General features: G+C 37.6%; 1 protein-coding gene across 1 annotated transcript; it reads right to left on the bottom strand.

Moving 5' to 3' along the window:
• Positions 1 to 16,285: 16,285 nt before the first annotated feature.
• On the bottom strand, positions 16,286 to 18,172 carry LOC113329529. The gene is made up of 5 exons (XM_026576386.1): positions 17,944 to 18,172; positions 17,447 to 17,511; positions 17,246 to 17,351; positions 16,717 to 16,775; positions 16,286 to 16,576 (listed from the first exon to the last, which is right to left on the bottom strand). The coding sequence occupies exons 1-5, from the start codon at positions 18,124 to 18,126 to the stop codon at positions 16,468 to 16,470; spliced, it is 522 nt and encodes a 173-aa protein (XP_026432171.1). The 5' UTR covers positions 18,127 to 18,172; the 3' UTR covers positions 16,286 to 16,467.
• Between the last annotated feature and the right edge of the window lie 1,424 nt (positions 18,173 to 19,596).

Raw genomic sequence — 19,596 nt, forward strand, 5'->3', positions numbered from 1 at the left:
TTCGCGAAATGGTTCAGCGCTTGGCTATTTATTTTTTGATGTGACGGTTGAGATTTAAAGCGCTAAACGGTTCGGCGCTGGCCGGTGGTCCAAGCTGACATGGACTGCTAATCTAACTGCTAAATTAGCACTCCCATAAGACTTAGGACTTAGGCTAAGTCCTTTGGACTAGATTTGGCTGTTAGATTAGCCAAAAACTGTTAACACTAGTTCTAACAATTTACTCACATGTGAAGTAGTAGCGATATAGTTGCGCTAAATGGTTCAGCATAACAAAAATCAACTTTTCACTGAACGGTTCAGCACAGGGACTAGTTTGACTGGTCAAGCGCTGAATGGTTCAGTGCATTTAATGTATTGCATCTTTTATCCCCGATTAAAACTACTACAACAAAATCCGTATTAATCATGTAAAATTTAATTTCCCTAATATATAGGACACATTTTTAAATATGTTTATCTATATATGGTCTATTAACAATAACAGGATATGGATATTTTTTTTCAATAATTCTATTCAGCCCACTAATTCAAACCCACATCAAACCCACCGCTATGTGGTGCCGATGTGGGTTGATTTTTCTCTTTTTTGTGTTCTTCCCTCTTCTTACGTGGGGTTTTAATTTTTAATGTTATCTTGACCGATGATATCACTTGAATCATGGGCGTCCATAACATCATTATCGTCCAACGTCGGGTACCATCGAACATTGTGAGCGACGATCTCCAGACTTGAGGCATCATCTTTATAATCGTGCAAGAAAAGTTGCTCTCTGTAGATACTCTTTTCACTATATGAAACCCCAATTTAGAATTTGATGTACATTTTGGTTCCGTGGAGATCTTGTTGTAATCAACTTAGTTTGTGCTGATAAAGAAAAAGGGGGTCTGGGTTTCTGTAATTTGAGATTGATGAATTTAGCAATGCTTGCTAAATGGTGTTGGAGGTTTGGTAAAGAGAAAAACAGGTTATGGTATAAGATTATCCGTGAAAAATATGGTGATTCGTTCTCCTGCTGGGTACCTCAAAAGGTTGCTTCTTCTCATGGCGTTTCTTGTTGGAAAACATTTGCGGAGACTGCTAATCTGGTAACCTTAACTCAGTGCTTCATATTCATTCAGGAAAGGATATTCATTCTGGAATGATGTTTGGTGTGGCGACATATCGTTGGCTGCTATGTTTCCGACTCTCTTTAAGATTTCTGACAACAAGAATATTAAGCTCGCAGAGGTGATCTTCTCGGAAAGGAACTGTTGTTTTAATTTTTAAACGCAATTTAACTGAATCAGAGGTAAATCTCTTTGCAGACCTGATGCTTAAGATTGGTGATGAACCGCCAGTCTTAGATGCCTTACAAGATAATAGGAGATGGACTCTTGATAACTCAGGCTCATTTAGCGTCAAAACCCTTTATGCTAAATTGATTGAAGACTCTGGTATCGCATATTTCCCTTATTAGTTCATCTGTAAGAATTCAGTCCCACCAAAGATTAACTTTCTAGTTTGGTGTATTGTGCATGAGAATCTGAACACAATTGATATGCTACAAGCTAAAGGCGTAGACATTAATAACTCGTGTATCCTTTGTGGTGATGATACGGAGTCGCACAATCATATTTTTCTCCACTGTAAAATTGCGCATAAACTTTGGTCTGCAACAATTCCAAGTAGCTTCTGGTCCTGGGTAGTTCCGAGAAGTTTTAGTATGTTAGCAACTGGTTGGCATCATACGAATTTTTTCAAGTACAGGAAATTACATTTGGAGCCTAATAACATCTGCACTTGTTTTTACTCTCTGGACGGAAAGAAATAGACGTACTTTTGAGCAAAATCATGTTTTCAGAACAGATTTAGACTTGGAGGTGGAAGTTAAATCATTAATACTCTCTTGGACAAATGCACCTGGTAGAGCACTTCATATCAATTATGCTTGCTCTATAATGACTAATTGGGAAACCTTGTTTATGTAACCTTGCTGCTTTCTTTTTCCTTTTCCTTTATCTACTTCTTGTAGAATCCTGTACATTCTATTCTTTAATAAATCTTCTCTTCTGATCAAAAAAAAAATGCCTACAGAGATAGAAGACATGGTAATGTGTCACGAATTCTTTGGAGGATTATGAAAATTTTGATTATACAATAGAATGCATGTGACTCAAGGATCTTCCATGAACTTAGCAGATAGTATGTGTCCATTTTTTTAATCTTCATCTCAATTTCAATCTGGTTGCAGTTTCTGGTCTACATGGTGGGAAGGTGTTTACCTGTGTGGTCTAGTGATGAGCTCCACTATTCTATAGCCACAAAATTTGAAAGTCTCGCAAGTTCAATTGAAAGACGCTCAGATGAATATGTCAATCCCATCGATCAAAACTTATGTAAAAAATCAATTAAGATTTATAAACCCTACAAATCCTTTTTTGTTCTTTTTATTCATAGATTTGTGATAAAAAATCATATTTGGTATTTAGTAAGGGTTCCCATACAAATTACCTCATTGGCGTTCTTCTTCCTCTTCCTTAATGGTTTAAAGTCCTTCTTTAGTTGTTTGCCTATGGCTGAGAGCAATAGCACAGTTATTTCCTTTCTTCGTTTTTCTATTATAAAAACTTTAGGGAGAAGAGCCTAGACGAAAAAAAACACGGAAAAGAAAAGAGTCATGGCACATCAGCGTCGCATCATCGTGGTGGACTTGATGTTGGGTTTGACTTAGTGGGATGAATAGAATTATTAATTTTCTTTAAAAACATGTTTATTTTTTCTTTAAAAATATACATATATAAAAACCATTCAGCGCATGATCCTCTTTTTATGCTGGACAAATTTACGCATAAATACGTTCCTAATCCAAGACAAATTTGACACGTAAACCCCCATTGCATTAGTTTATATCTCATAATTAGTGATAATCAAAATCCTTTAAATCAAGGGCTGTTCCATTTAACAAAAAGTGGAAACTTTTTTGTTTGGTTATGGGACTAGCATACTAAATTAGCATTTTCATAGGACTTAAGGAGATTACTTGGACTGCTAATCTAGATGCTTGATTAACGCAACTATAGGTCTAAGCATTAGTGGAGAAGAGAGCCTTATGTTGTTTTTGCTTTCCGTTTTATCAACCAAATATTTATTCATCCCACCGTATGATATATAAACGTGCCCCATGTTGCCATGAACAGTTATTCTCAAAATAGGAAACTGGATTTCGCTACGCCGAAACAAAGAGTGTTACAATCGCTACGCCGAAACAAAGATTTCTACAAGACAATGATGAAAGGAGGTCCCAGAGGAGATGCAGGGGTGGCAGCAGAATACATTGCATTCGAACGTCGTCTACATGGGGATTTTATAATCACCCAAGAACATTGGATGATGATGCCTATTTGTGGGTTTTTAATAGCGGAGGCCTTCGATTGCGTCGTACATTATTTCGGGTGGACGGGTAGTAGTTTTACTTACGCGCCTCCAACAAGACCTTGCCATGATGGTGTAAAAGATAGAAGACTTGTTAATGGATTTGTTCAAAATTGTCATTTTATCAGCCTCAAACTCAGACCCGGTTGCCCATTACCACCCTTAATGAGTGAAGCATTTTGGCCTGGATTTGAAAATAATTATGCGATGGATTGGTGTGCAAATTATGCGACGGAAATGGATCTTTGGATTTCTTTGAATGTGCAGCCCCCAAGTGGACAAGTAATTACGTTTTCAAGTGATGAGGGATGATAAGCAAGAGGTCAGTGAAGATGATGAGAAAGAAGTCAGTGAAGAGGATGAGATTCGTTTACGAGATCCATAAAAATGTTTCATGGATTTATCCACGTATTTTATGTCTTTTGATTTTCGTGAATGATGAGGATGATATTTTGACTAGAATTGTAGTTAAATGTACCCATCAAAACGTAATACTTGAATGATTTACTTTTGGTTATGGAGCGTGTTGTTTTCTAGAAACTGGAACCATGAACACAGGATCAGGTTCGGCTTGCATCATTAGCTACATTATAAGCCGAACCTGGCAAAAAACTCTTTTTTTTTGTCAGGTTCGGCTCAAACGTTATTTTACTGAAAGCCGAACCTGACAACAAAAAAATCAGAGTTTTTTCCAGGTTCGGCTAATAACCTAATATTACTGAAAGTCGAACCTGACAACAAAAAAATCAGAGTTTTTGCCAGGTTCGGCTAATAACCTAATATTACTGAAAGCCGAACCTGACAACAAAAAAATCAGAGTTTTTGCCAGGTTCGGCTAATAACTTAATATTACTGAAAGCCGAACGTGACAAAAAAATTCAGATTTTTTGACAGGTTCGGCGCATAACTGGAATTACAGGATAAGCCGAACCTTTCATGATTCATGAAAACAATAATTATTATATCATTCCAAATAGACTTTTCAAATTCATTGAAAATGTTGATTATACACCCGTTATATAATAGCCTAACAATAAATTTCTAGTCGAATTATTCTAATATCCAAAACGGGTAATGAGAAACCTTCTAAGAATGTAGTAGTGATCTTTGTATTCGAAATTCTTTGCTTTCCATCTTCACCATTCCTCTAGAGCTCGGTCTTCAATCTCTGAGTTTGTTTCACCCTTGAGACGATATAGACTCACAATTCGAACTAAAGCCATAAAGTCTTTGATCGTCTTTTTAATAGTTTCAATTCGGCAAAACAAGGCCGCATTATCCCGGTTGTGAGGATTACCCGTTTCGGTGGTGAAGGCTTCATGAATCTAACTAAGTAGTACATACTCATCAAACCCTTCACTCGTCGTTCTTCACCCTTCTTTGGATAGTATGCTACTTAATTAGTCCAAAGAGACAAATCTTCTTCTAAAGTAAACTCATGAGTTGGGGGTGCCATTTTTTTAGGTATATGCTTTGAAGATACATCCTACTCATGTATGTCTATATATAATACAGGTTCCAACGGCTGTATATTTCAAACAAGAGTCGTTCATAGATTTTTGTGCAAATACAGGATCAGGTTCGGCTCATAACAAGGTCTAGAATATAAGCCGAATTTGTTTAAATAACGGCTAGAATTTCAAATTTTGAAACTTCTAACAGGTTCGGCGCATATTAATTTGGAGATGTAAGCCGAATCATATTAACGTTCATGAATGAAAAGGGTATATTCTGCACAACCTTGTGATGAAGGGAATATCATTAATATTACTAACGAATAAACTGTCATATTTTGTTGGTTCGGCTCAAAACTAATACTATCGAATAATACGAACCTATAGGACAATGTTCGGCTCATAATAAGGTTATGAATATAAGCCGAATTTGTAAAAGTAACGACTTGCATTTCAATTTTTAAAACTTCTAACTGGTTCGGCGCATTTAAGTTTGCAGATCTAAGCCGAATCATTTTAATATTCAAAGAAGTACCCTTTTCATATATTATAGGTTCGGCGCATAACTAATACTACCGAATAAGCCGAACCATATGATTCGGCGTGTAACTAACAGTACAGGATAAGCCGAATCAGAGTTTTTCATATTCGGCGCATAACACAAATTACAGGATAAGACGAACTTTATAATTTCCAGGTAATGAGTAACTAATTATCTGGTAATATATTGATTAAAACATGAAATTCAAGGTGTCCATAATATAATTCCAGCACCATTAAAAATAAAGTTCAGCACCTAAAAGGCTAGGTGTTTGCGACACCATAAAAGTATACATAAAAGTTAAGAAAACATTAAAAGGAACTTGGAAACTTAAAAGGGCACTTAACCACGACCCCTCTTGCTTGTTCCACGACCACCTCTTCTTCCACCTCGGTCTTCATATTCCGACGCATCATTACCGGTAGCACCATCTCCACTTGTACCTTCACCAACTTGTCGAGACCTCTTAGTGGTAGGCCATTGTGCGGGTTCCTCGGGTCCATGTCCTTTGTTGATGATTGCATCCCACTTGTTGTACATGTATTTTTGTTCTTCCACGGTCATTGGTGTTTTGCAACTTAGTTTGGCCTTCATTTTTTTCAACATCTCCCTACCCGCGGCAACCTATTTATTCATTTACCAACAACTTATAACCGTGAGGTGGAAGACATTTTTACCATAACTGATATATGAAAATAGTATAAAGTGAAGTCATTCTTACCATTATCTTGAAAGCGTTGACTACATCTTCGGAAGTAGACTTGTTGGTGATCTTGATTGCCTTGGCCTTCCCCTTATGAGCTATCTTCTGACTCTCCTTGTTGATAACGAAGGGATGAGAAATTTGGTTATACCAATCCATATAGCCCGGATCCTCTTCACATGGATCATCAAGTAAAGGTGTTAACTTAGACACATCTAATGTGTGACGGTCTAAGTTATTCCAAAACTCAAGGGTGTGAAAACGGAATCGACATCTCTAACGGACCGACAAAACTCCAACTCAGTTTTGTATGCACCCCAACCAAGAAATTCCTCGTACAACTTGTAGAGCTCATCCCAACTCATGTCATAACTATCATATTTCACACTTCTACCCCTTAATTTAAGGCTTGTAATCTTACTAGCCTCATCAGGAGTGATGGTCATCTCTCTAAAAGGTAATTGGAATGTGTAGGTTTCAGGACAGAATCTATCGGTAAAGGCAGACGCTGACACACTATCATATTCCTTGTGTGCATAATTTATAGTAGGCCATAAAGCACTGGATTGTACGTAAGGAATCACCTCAGGAACCTCTCCATCAAGACTCCATTCCGCTGCCCTCTGGTGTCTTAATACTCGGACTGCACGGTTGTGATCATGAGTATCGTATATTCTCTTCCCCCAAGATTCGGCATAACCAATAAAAACATTTCCTCCATCTTCCGGAAGACCATGAGGCAAACCATCTGATCGAGGTGTAATCACGTCATCTTCATCAGGAATGTGAAAACCAGTGATCCGTCGATCATCATCATTCTTATCTTTCTCTGGTTCTGCCACCTTCTTACCATTCCTGTCTTTCTTAGGTTTTTCTTGGGGTTGTGTTTCTTCTTGATGAACTTCTTGATGTTCTTCTTGATTAACCTCAACTTCTTCTTGTCTTTCAACTCTTGCTTGTCTTTCAACTCTTGCTTGTTCAGCTTCTTCTTCTAAAATGTCTCCTCTATCTAACGCTCCCAATCTTTTCTTAATCCCTCCTCGAGGATCGGGAGTTTAGAAGTAGAAGGTGTTACCTCCATCCTCTTCCTCATATTAGCTGCATTAGTCCTGACACAAGTATGAAAGTAATAAGTATGCTTCGAACAACAAAGGGATACAAACTACATGAAATATGGATTTGAAATGCCAAAAAATTGTCAAAAAATAACAAGGCTCGGCTTACCCTCAATAACACATATGAGCCGAACCAGGTCTTGAAATTTTCATTAGCTTACACAGAGAATGGTTCGGCTCATATTACAAAATAATTATAAGCCGATCTTCAATATTCGGCACACAACCTATACGCTGAATCTATGATTATGAACTCAAACACATATTCGGCGCAACAAGATATCAGAGAAATAAGCCGATCCTATACACTTGTAAAATTTATGGAATTTTAACAATGATATTCGGCGCAAACCTAATACTATCGAATAATCCGAATCTATATTTATGAATTGAATGATAGGTTCGGCGCAAAAGGGTATCATACAAATAAGTCGAACCTACACATGCAGAATTCAAACATGAAAATCAAACAACAGTTATTCGGCGCAAAACTAACACAACCATACAAGCCGAACCTAAGCACGTGCAAGATTTCTGAAATCCAAACAACAGTTATTCGACGCAAAACTAATACAACCATACAAGCCGAACCTATCATGAAGCAAAATTTCTGAAATTCACAAAACATATTCGGCACAAAACTAACACCCTCGAATAAGCCGATCCTAAAAATATGGCACTGTGTTATTAGGTTCGGCTCACAACTGATTTCAGATTTAAGCCGAACCGTTCATATGCACTTTCAGGGTTCAGTTTCAGGAACAGTTCGGCGCACATCTAATTGTTTTTGTAAGCCGAACCACACCCTGTAACCGCCGCACACACATGTTTTTGACCTAAAAATTCTATCATACCAATCAAAAAACCATCAAAAACATCAAATACGAGATGGGTTTGTAGAACTAACCTTCTTATTCTCATTAAGGGAGTTGGTTCTTCTTCAATCTCTTCTTCCGGTTGATTTTGTGGTTGATTTTGAGTTTGTTCTTCCGGTTGATTTTGAGTTTGTTCGTCAATAGGTTGTTCAATTGATCGGTTAGAACGAGATACTTGCTTACAACGAGCCATTATATAGATGAGTTTAATCGTCGATTAAATTCTCACGAATTGACGATGAATTTTGGCGCCGAAAAAAAAACGATGAAATTGGGTGCGCGTGGGCTGCTGTGGAGAGGAAGAAAGAGTTAGAATAAAACTGATTTTAGGTTTATAAATTATAGGTTTTTGTATTAGGATTAGGGATAGATTAGTAATTTAAAGGATTTAAGGGCATCTAGGTAATTTAACACCCATATAGGGTACCCTTATCAGGTCACCCTAGTTAGGACTAGTGTTTGGTATGCCCTGAAATTATTTGGTAAGCCCTGAAACAGCCATCGAAAATAAAGGAACTTTTCCAGCTGGTTTCTTCAGTGGCGCAAAATTAAACACTCGTCCAATCCTCTCAAATTCTCTTTCTTCTGAGAAACCTAATTCCTCCCCCTCTTCACCCTCTCTTCCTTCTATTACCAATAGCATTTCAAATGACAACATCTCAACTTCAGAGGGTTTCTCTTCTCATCAAATAAGTAAGATTGAAGGTTTAATTAGTGACGCTTCCGATACAATCAATAGTGCTGATTTTGTTGCTGACAGTAACAAAAGTGCTTCCATGAGATCTTTTCATAGTGATGAGGCTGTTGATCTCAACAATGACCATGACATAGAGGTAAACTCTAACAGCAAACGTTTTTTGGTGAATATGAGTTCATCAGCTGCGACTGAAATTAGAAATAATTCTGATTCGCCTCGTCCAGAAGACAAGGAAGCCTCTCAGGGGGGTCTCAATGTCATGAGTAATTCTGATCCACATTTATCTTTTGAATCTCATGAAATTAATACTCAATTAGTGGATTCTGAATTCTTCGCAGCTGCTCTTGTTGATAAGGAGAAAGAAAAAATTGTTATTAAATACCTAAATTCAAGATTCTCACCTGCTATAAATATGATGAAACTGGTTGCTCAAGTGCAGGGAATGGGATTCGGGGATCAGGATGATGATCTAATCAGAATGTTAATGCATGCAGCGGCCAAGGATCCTAAAACATTCGAATTTGAGTGCAGGGCAGCTCCCAGCAATGTCAGTTGTTAGTTTCCTCTCTTTCTCCTTCCTTTTGGGTGATTTGATGCAATGTTAAACATTATTACCTGGAATGTAAAGAGTGCAAAAGCTCTTAAAAGAAGAAATAGAATTAAAATTTGGGTCTCTTTGAACAAGCCAGACATCCTAATTCTTCAGGAAACTCTCTTGCCCTCCTGCTCAGACTCCATAGTAAAACAAATTTGGGGATCTAATGTAATGGAATGGCGTGCTCTAGATTCCATGGGGAGATCAGGGGGTATCCTCATTATTTGGAACCCAAATAAGGTTTCAATTATGGATTTTATAATAGGCACATTCTCAATTGACATTCAATTTTCACTCGTGGTATGCGCGATTTCAATAGCTTCATTGACAAGCAGGAGCTTATGGATTTGCCTATTACGGGGGCGAAATACACTCGGAGCAGCAGTACAAAATCTTCTAATCCGCGTCTTAGCAAGATTGACAGATTTCTCATCTCGCCGGAATGGGAAGACCATTTTCCATCCATCAACGTTTCGCTCTCGCAACACCTTTTTCAGATCATAAACCAATCATTCTTTCTTGTTTTTATGAAGATTGGGGTGCTCCTCCTTTCCGCTGTGAAGCTATGTGGTTTCTGGAACCCACTCTGCTCCCTCTTTTGAAGACGTGGTGGACTTCTTTCAACTGTTTGGGTTCAGCCAGTTTTGTCATGGCAAAGAAGCTTCAATTCATAAAGGAACAACTCAAAGTTTGGAACAAAAATGTATTTGGGAGAATAGATAGAAGAAATGAGAAGATATTGGCAGAAATCTATTCATTTGATCAAAGCGATGATAATAGGACCATTTCGCCTTCGCAAATATCTAAAAGGAATTCCCTGTGAATGGAATACGAGAAAACAGCTGACATGCTTCACCTACATTGGCTTAACAAGTCTCGAGCCCAATGGTTTAAGCTTGGAGATCGCAATACCAAATTCTTTCATAGGCTGGTTAAATTAAGAAGGAGAAGAAATAGAGTGGTTAAATTGCGTTTAAACAACAACTGGATTGAGGATAAAGCCGCGATAAAGGACCATATTGTTACTCATTTTAAGGAAAGATTTTCTAGCATCTTCGACTCCTCCATCTCCCTTGCTGGTATGAACTTTAAACATCTTTCTGTTGCAGATGCGTCTTGGATCGAAAGACCTATTGAGGCGGATGAAGTTCTCCTCACTTTGCAAAATCTAGGCCAAGATAAAGCTCCTGGCCCTGACGGTTTTCAAGTTAGTGTTTCATCAAAGGGTGGGATTTTATGAAATCAGACATTATGAAGGTTGTCAAAGAGTTTGAACGCAATGGTTACATTGATTGGCGTCTTAAATGCACGTTCATCTCTCTGATTCCTAAAAAAGAAGTCTTCGAAGAAGTCAAAGACTTGAGGCCTATCAGCTTGATTGGCACGATTTACAAGGTTATTTCCAAAGTACTAGTGGATAGACTTAAAATCTTTCTCCCTAACTTAATCTCTGATCACCAATCAGCCTTTATCAAGGGTCGTCAAATACTGGACAGCATCCTTATTGCAAATGAGTGTCTCGACTCCAGACTAAAATCTCAAGTTCCTGGAATCATTTGCAAAATAGACCTGGAGAAGGCTTTCGACAACGTCAAATGGTCTTTTGTTGATGAAGTCTTGAAGTGCATGGGATTTGGTTTCAAATGGAGAAAATGGATTAGTGGTTGTATCAAAAAGGTCCCCTTTTCTGTCCTCATCAATGGAACAGCTTGTGGAAAATTCACTAGTGAGAAAGGGCTCCGCCAAGGCGATCCGCTATCGCCATTTCTTTTCATTCTTGTCTCTGAAGTCCTCTCTTTGATGTTTGCGAAGGCCACTGAATTGGGATGGATTGGTGGTTTTACTGTCAAGAAAGATGGCACAAAAATTAGTTATCTACAATTCGCAGACCACACGTTGGTCTCTCTGGACGCTAATATAGATCAAATGAAATTTCTGAAATATAACTTGATGTGCTTTGAATTTGTCTCTGGTCTTCGAACCAACTTTGAGAAGAGCTGCATTTTTGGAATTGGAGAGGTTAATAACATTGAGAACATTGCTGCAGTGCTCGGATGCTCCTTCGACTCTCTCCCAACCATTTATCTTGGGCTTCCATTAGGAGATAAAACACTGTCCTCCACCAAGTGGGAAAAGGTGATTGAGATATGCAAAAACAGACTGGATACCTGGAAGAGAGGGCTCTTAAATCGGACAGGTAAACTTACGCTCATTAAAAGTGTCCTTCTTAGTCTCCCAGTTTACTACTTTTCTCTTTTTGTGGCACCTCAATCCATCATCAAAGGAATAGAGAAAATTATTAGAGACTTCTTATGGCACGACAAAGATAATGGTAAAAAACGCATTGGGTCGGTTGGAGCAAGGTGAATGAACCTCTTAAGAACGGAGGGCTGGGTATTCGTGGTCTAAAGCTTATGAACAAAGCTCTTATCACAAAGTGGTGGTGGCGACTTGGTAAAGAAAAAAATTCTCTGTGGGCAAAGATCATTGTAGAGAAATATGGGTTAATAGACTTGGGTTGGAGAACTAAAAAGCCTAAACAATCACATGGCATAAGTCTTTGGAAAAACATCCACACCACAGCTGATTTCCTCTTTGACAATTCTATTTTTAAAGTTGGCAATGGAGCTTCAGTAAGGCTGTGGGAAGATAAATGGCATCCTGTTGGTCCTCTAATGATTCTCAGTCCAAACATTTACAACTCCTCTTCTTCTAAAGGAATTTCTCTTGAACAAGCTTTTTCTCCGGACTCTAATAGTTTACAATGGAATTTGGGCATATCTAGGAGACGGCTATGTGAGAATGAAATTCAAGAATTGAGTTGTATCTTACCTATCCTTAATACCGTTGCTTTGAATACCGAAGAGGTGGATCATCTTGTTTGGCTAGGAGACAAAAATGGTTCCTTCTCAGTGAAAGCGGCTTACAATAAGTTGGCAACCACCCACCCAGTTAATTTCTTCCCAAGAAAAAAAATTTGGAGTAGTGATTGGCCCCGTAGAATCGGCTTCTTCTTATGGCAAGCTTACTATGATAAACTTCCAACTTTGGTGAACTTACAAAAAAGAAATTGTGCTACTACTACTCCCAGCTCTAACATTTGCAATTTCTGCCACAATTTCGAAGAGTCGGCAAATCACATTTTTATCACTTGCACCTATGCGAAAAAAGTCTGGATTTACTTCTTCAGCGCTGCAGGTAAATAGCTCCTTCTTCTGTCAGTTCTCTTATTAAAAATTGGAATTCCTCTTCATTCTCTGGCTTAGCAAGGGAACTATGGAATCGTCTCTTTGCTAGCATCCTCTGGACTTTGTGGCTTGAAAGAAATGAAAGGACTTTTAACCATAAAGAAAAAACTCATGAAGCTTCCATTTTGGAAGTGAAAAGCAAGACTTTTACTTGGGCCAGCTCTCTCCCTTCTTTCTCTAATGTTTTACTAGATGACATTATTGTAAATTGGATTACAAAATTCTTCGATCCTCCTTAGTTTACTCTCTGGTTCTCTCTCTCTTTTGTTTTTCTTTTTTTGGGTCCTTGAGACATCTGTAATCTGCTTCGTATAATCAGTTTTGATCTCTCTTCTGGGCGGTACTTTTTAGCATTGGCTTCTTAATATATTTTTAATCTTTACCGATCAAAAAAAAAAAAAAAAAAGTTTTGGTGTTACAATTCAGAAGATTTGCTCAAGTGAATGTTGCGATGATGTTCAACTTGCATAGTGAAGAGCGAAGACTGATTTTTGTTTGCTCCATCTGATTTGTGGGTGTTGTTCAAGATTGGCTCCTTCGTACGAAGAAGACATTCAAGTTGTACTTCAAAAAAATTGCGTGTTCAACTTGGGGGTATTAAAGTATATTACCCTACTTAATTAGCCGAGGTTATAGTGTAACTACCGAGGCAACCGTGCAGTCAAGAAATGTGCCAGAAAATAGGATAGTCAGTTTACAAGATCCTGTAATCAAGTTAAACATGTATTACCTAGTCAGGTTAGTTATCTTATAGGGTTATTGATTTATTCTATTGTCACTATAAATTGGAATCCTCTAACATAAATGTAATAATCTGAGTGATTACTGAAGATCAAATATATCATCCTTCGGGTTTTATCAGTGGATGTAGGTCTAATTGAACGAACCACTTTAATCCTTGTTCTCTTTCCCTCTGATTCTACCATTCATATTTTATGACTCTAAGTACCGAGCAATTGCATCATTTATATAATATGGCTATTTGAGATGTTAATAAAATAACCTAAGAATTTCAAAGCAGAATGTGTAATAGCATAGATAGCATATGAATGAAAACCAGCAAGCTAACAGATTATGGAAACATTGAACAAGCTAATGCATTGTAAACGCAAAAACAATAATTTCGTGCAGTTTTAAGTATAAACGAATTGGAAAAGGGGAAGAAAGAAATGGGTTTTTCACGAGTATGTTAGAGATACTATATGGGAATGGAGAAGAAAGAAATGCTCACCTTACAACATTAGTAGAAGAATATGAGACATTATACTATTTGCTATGTGGTGGGCATTGTGGTTAGAAAGGAACTATGTTGTAAAAGGCGAGCGCCTTTGGCGCTTAAGTTCCAAAGGCGCACTAAGCGGAACACCAACGCCCGAGAAAAAAGTCCCCCAAGGCGCCAAATTCTAAGTGTTTTTGGTGTTTTCCAATTTTTCCTCGGCTCTAGGCGAGGTGTCTGACGCCTCGCCTCGCCTAGCGCCTAATACAACATAGGAAAGAAATGCTAGACACTTTAATGGAAGATACAAATCTGTAGAGAAAATTAAGGAATCAGTCAAGCTTTTCATCTTCAATTTGTGCGCATGAACTAGTATTTTAAGAGTATTTTTTTGAATTCAGTTTTGTATAATTGGGAAGCTATCATGCATTAGCTTGTTTTTAATAAATTCTGCCCTTTTTGGGTCCAAAAAAAAAAGAAAAAGCTATCATGCACAGCCTAATTAAAGGTTGAACAACTCTTACTCCTCTAAAGTCAAGTGTAAACAAGATGTGAGAATACACTTTTATGATAACAGGACTATTTTTCCACCAAACCAAGTGCTATATTGAGTTCTTAGCTCTTGATAAGGGCTCCTCCCATTAGGGTTTCACCCTGATGGATGGATGAATGGGCACTCCCAACTAAACTAAACTAGCCGCCTCCGCGCCGTCTCTCATATCCTTTTCTTTCTCTTCACTTGTTCCACAAATTATGAATTGGATCTCAATCTTGGTTTTGTTAATTTTGTATTGGAGAGACACAATCATCATCATCATCATCTACGAATCCATTTTCATAATGACTTTTCCTCTCAAAACCAGCTACTTGCTTGCCATTGTTTGTGGTGTTGGTGCTGCTAATCTGAATGAGAAGTCTGAACTGCAAAATAAAGTGCTAGGGACGGGACAAATGGTAATGGTACTGCATCAGTTCTAGAGGGAATCCCATCTCCGTTGATGTGCCACAACTGGAAGTAAGTTGAAAAAGCAGTTTTGCAGGAAATCGTGTCCATCTGACTTTTTAAGATGAAAAGAAAATATTACGGACCATTAATTCAGTTTTAGCTATTGTAAGTCAGATCAAGTTTGTGGTGGTTCCTGCTATTCATATTTGTAACGTTTGAAAGTTCATGCTAATATTTTACTTCTACTGTTATTTGATTTGTATGCTGTAGTTACTATATTATAAGAATCCAACTCGTCCATATATACTGAATATCCGGTTAACTATTCCTTCCCTCCAAGATACTCTCAGTTGGGAATAAACTTAATCTCTCAAACTAGAACTTGAGACACCTAATATCGGATCCATCATATCATAGTATCATGGAGCTTAAAACTCAACCTAGGGACTGGTAAAACATTGGAAGTGTAGCTACCATAATTACCATTTACCAACCAAAAAGAAAAAAATACACAGCCAATGTGTAATATGGTGTGTTTACCAGTTTTCCGTTTCATGTGTACAAAATTCGAGAAGGTTAAATGGAGATGCAAGATTGTAATGTCTAGTGCAAAATATTAAGGCCAGCGTACGACACAACGATCTGCTATCACTAAGCAGTTTGGCCCCCATGGCTGGCAGTTCTAGTTGGATGGAAAAAAGTAGTACGCTTCTTAAGAGAAAATATGAATCTAGGCCAAAGGTGTATGAAAACGGAGTTCAATATCAGCACTTGCATTCTGGCATCTCCATTGATTAGTTTTTAAACTGCAAATCTCATCTTCTTCTTCCAGCCTCCTTCTTAGTATTCACATTATTACAACAACAACAACTCTCATGTTGCCCTACAAACATTTACAAACCCTTCTTCTAGTACTGACTGATCGGTAGGTGGGGTTTTGTCCATTGTACCCTTACAATTACATTGCCTTGTCTACAGTGTCCTTCGGGTTTTGACAGCTATATGAGAAGTGGACAATAGAGTGTGTGTGTGTGGGGGGTGGGGGGTGGTCATATATTTTTAGAATTATTTACTGCATTAAATTGAAAAAGAACATTTTACTATTCAAAATATCAGAAATGTGCGCAAATTTATTGCTCGACAAAAATGCCTGAATCAGGTTTGACATCTATAGATTAGAGTTACTGCAATAGTTTAAAGCATTGTACGGTAAAAAATGCTGATCGAGTGGGGAAGAATTAGGGCTATTAGGAATATGCTGGGGAAGACGTTGGATATGGCCAAACCTGCTATGCCTACTTGGAATACCCAAGTATTAGAATTTCCAAAGTGCATGAGTATCTCAAAGTAGAATCTCAATCCTTGGAACTCAATTCCTAGATACTGCCTCTCTCATAAATTTGTTTCCCCTGCGGGCAGACTGCAGAAGTTGTATCAGATTCCTCAGCATCTGACTTTCGAAAGCAACCAAGACTTGGACTGTTTTAACAGAACATCATAAAGAAACTAAACTTATAACCTGAGTTACACCACGATCAAGTACAAAGAAGAGATATTCTTCCTCAGACAGTCTAATCCGTTTATATATAAACTAACCATAACAGCATTAAATTCAACAAGTTATCAACATCCCAGTACATTTAATTAAGCTCGTTTTAGTCCTTAAGCCTCCACTTTGTTCGCGGCCATCAAGTAGGTCATTCTCGCTATCTCAGAGTCACCGCTTGCTATTTCATTCTCTTCTTCTTCATCTAAGAGAACAACCTTTTCCCTGCGTATACAGAGTTACAATGCATGCATGTCAACAATACATTTTAAAAATATGTTGCAAAACACCTCAATTTAGGCAACACAAGTACATCAGAGGTGTCTAGATGCAATTCAGTGTCAATGAGATAGTGAAACAATCACCTGTCCATGTATGTAGCACTCCAGTATAATTGTGAACGGAGTTCGTCTCTCCGGGCAGTCTGAAAAGTGAAGATGCAAATTAAGTTAAAAAGAATTTGTGAGAATGAAAATGAAAAGCAGAAATGTAAAAATACAGAATTCGCTCGATCAGACCATTATATGAAATCTTTGCCGTGGATATTAAACAGCCCCAAGAACAAGGAAAAAAAAATGAAGAACACACAACACCACTATGTGGACTGCGCTTTTCAGGCAAGTCAAATTGCCTCGGATCAGGAGCCGGAGTCCATTATCTTTAATGTTTCTTATGTGAGTAGAGGTAAATGCGGAACTGGGAAATGCTAGAGGACCCAGGGTGGTAACAGACCAAGTAGAAAGCTAGCTGGGCCAGTTTGTATGCAGGGGAGACTAAGACGGCGCTCAGCCAGCACGGCAAAAAGAATCCATTGTAACCTTGCAGGGACCAGGAATTCTCAAGGAATTGAAAGACAACTTAAGCTAATTGCAGTAGAGGCTAACAGATAATTACATAGTGCCATCCCACTGTTTCACCACAAAAGTTGCATAGAGTGTCAAACTTCCTGATACGCGCGGGATGATCTAACAATCCTGCTTCCACTTGATTCAAATTGATCCTGTAAATTTGTCCAAGTAAAACATGAGTTGCTTATAAAGTAAGGGACTGAGATTATACATAAGATAGTGAGCTAAAACGCTAGGAACTAATTACCCATAAGGATTAGTGTAATAACGTTGGCCATTGGGTCCCTTCTGGCCAGAGAGAATAGCATTGAGCTGGATCATAAAAAAAAAAAAAAAAAAAAAAAAAAAAAAAAAAGTGAACATTATAAGGATATGGTTGAATTAATGATGCAATTATATCAAAACGATGATCATAGAAACAATATCCAAAAGGTGATAACACAACAGTGAATAGATGAAAAACAATCGAAAAATCAACTCCTGGATACAACTTGTAACAATTATCAGTTTCTCAGATGTAATTAAACTTATGTTCTGGTCATATGTAATCTCCAAGAGTATCGATCAATATATACAATACATATAAAAACAGCTGAATCGATGATGTTATTAGTACTAGATAGGTATCATCAACATCAATTTCGACTTTGTAGATCAAATAATAATAATTTATGATTATCAAAAAACAAATAATTGAAATTTTTTTCAAAAATTTCAAAGGGAATCAAAGGGTATCGATCTTACCTTCAAAGTGACTCTCTTTTCAAGAGCAACATGTGTTACTCGTCCATATGAATTAAAGCAAGTAGCACAGCAATATTTCCTTCCTGCTTCCTCAATTTTGGTTGGAACAACAGCTTTAGTTGTTTCTTCTTCTTCTGAAACCATTACACCGTTCGATCTGACGTTTGCTACTTCGACCGCCATTTTCGCCGCTCGGAATCGTTTTCACAGATTTGGGGGATAAATTGGAAACGATAACCTAGAATCTCAGATCCCCTTCTCTTTATATATGCCCGTGAACCAAACACTGGCCCGTTCATTCCATGGGCCTTGCTTTTTAGTCACGCAAATGCCCAATAACCCAAAGATACTAATTGAGGATGGTTTTATAAAGAACCAACTTCTGGGGACTACTCAAAAAATGGGGGAGACTGCTCTCAAGTTTTTGGGGTGGACATTGGTAGTGATTTTGAGTCACCCCTTATCTGATTTTTTTTTTAAATTCCTACTTTATCCTTGATGATAAACTTAGTTAGTGTGATAAATGATTAGTGTTAGTGTAATGATTAGTAAGTGATTAGTGATCAGTGAGTTATATTAGTGGGATTGTTTTGTTATAACATTATTATTGAGCGATAAGAAGAAGAAGAAGAAGGAAATATGAAGAAGAAGATGGGTGAACCCAAAAAATCTTTTTTTGAGTTTAGTAATTATGATTTGAGTGATTCATGGTTGAATTGTGCAAAAATTTGGCCAAACTCAAAATTTCTGGAAAAACTTCGGTTACGTCAACCCAGTTCAGTAACCAAATTTAGCTTGCGAGGTAACCAAACTTTTCTTAATGGGTAGTTTGGTTACAAAATTTAGCACACGCAGGTAACCGAACTACATGTTAATGGTGGTTTTCTAGAGTTCGGTTATGCAATCCCCAGAACATGTAACGGAACTATTTTTATAGAGTTTACAGTGCATAGTTCGTATTAGTCGATATCAATACCTTTGTTACCGAACTATTGAGTTTGGTTTTGTCGAGTTTTTCAGTTTCATGGCCGAACTTTCACAAAGAAAATCTAAATACATAGCTTGGTAAGGCCCAAATATATTTGTAAACAAGAGTTGTTCAGATTTTATGGCCCCAACAACATATTTCGATGTAGCCATTTTTCTTCACCTGAACAACCTTGTTTAAAAGAAAAAATAAAGTTCGGTTAAGAGAATTTTTTTTGCGAGCATACCGAACAAACTATTTCAACAGTTCAGTTACCCAGTGAAAGTATCGACAAAACCGAACTCATTCTTTCAAAGGAAAAATAGAGTTCGGTTTCGAGAATTTTTTTTGCGAGCGTACCGAACAAATTATTTCAACAGTTCGGTTACCCAGTGAAATTATCGACAAAACAAAACTCATTCTTTCAAAGGAAAAATATATTTCGGTTACGAGAAATATTTTTGCGAGCATACCGAACTGTTCTTATTTTGTAAGTTCGGTAAACAGATATTTGCCTAAGAGTTGCGAGCACACCGAACTGTTCTTATTTTGGAAGTTCGGTTACCAGTTCTTGGGTTAGAAAAAAAATTCTCATAACCGAAATATCTACTATAACTGCTATTTTCAATGGTTTTTGATGATTTCTGATCGATTTGTTCAACAAATAACGAATTGAAAAGAATGGG

Source organism: Papaver somniferum, unplaced genomic scaffold (assembly GCF_003573695.1).
Source record: "Papaver somniferum cultivar HN1 unplaced genomic scaffold, ASM357369v1 unplaced-scaffold_117, whole genome shotgun sequence".
NCBI classification, from domain to species: domain Eukaryota; kingdom Viridiplantae; phylum Streptophyta; class Magnoliopsida; order Ranunculales; family Papaveraceae; genus Papaver; species Papaver somniferum.

Bases quoted from the DNA above. Each gene is read 5' to 3' on its own strand.
- LOC113329529 (XM_026576386.1), bottom strand. From the start codon at position 18,126: ATGGCGGTCGAAGTAGCAAACGTCAGATCGAACGGTGTAATGGTTTCA. The intron at 17,512-17,943 runs GTAAGATCGATA...TTTATGATCCAG, and splicing joins AAAAGAGAGTCACTTTGAAG to CTCAATGCTATTCTCTCTGG. The intron at 16,776-17,245 runs GTAATTATCTGT...TTCACTTTTCAG, and splicing joins AAACAGTGGGATGGCACTAT to ACTGCCCGGAGAGACGAACT.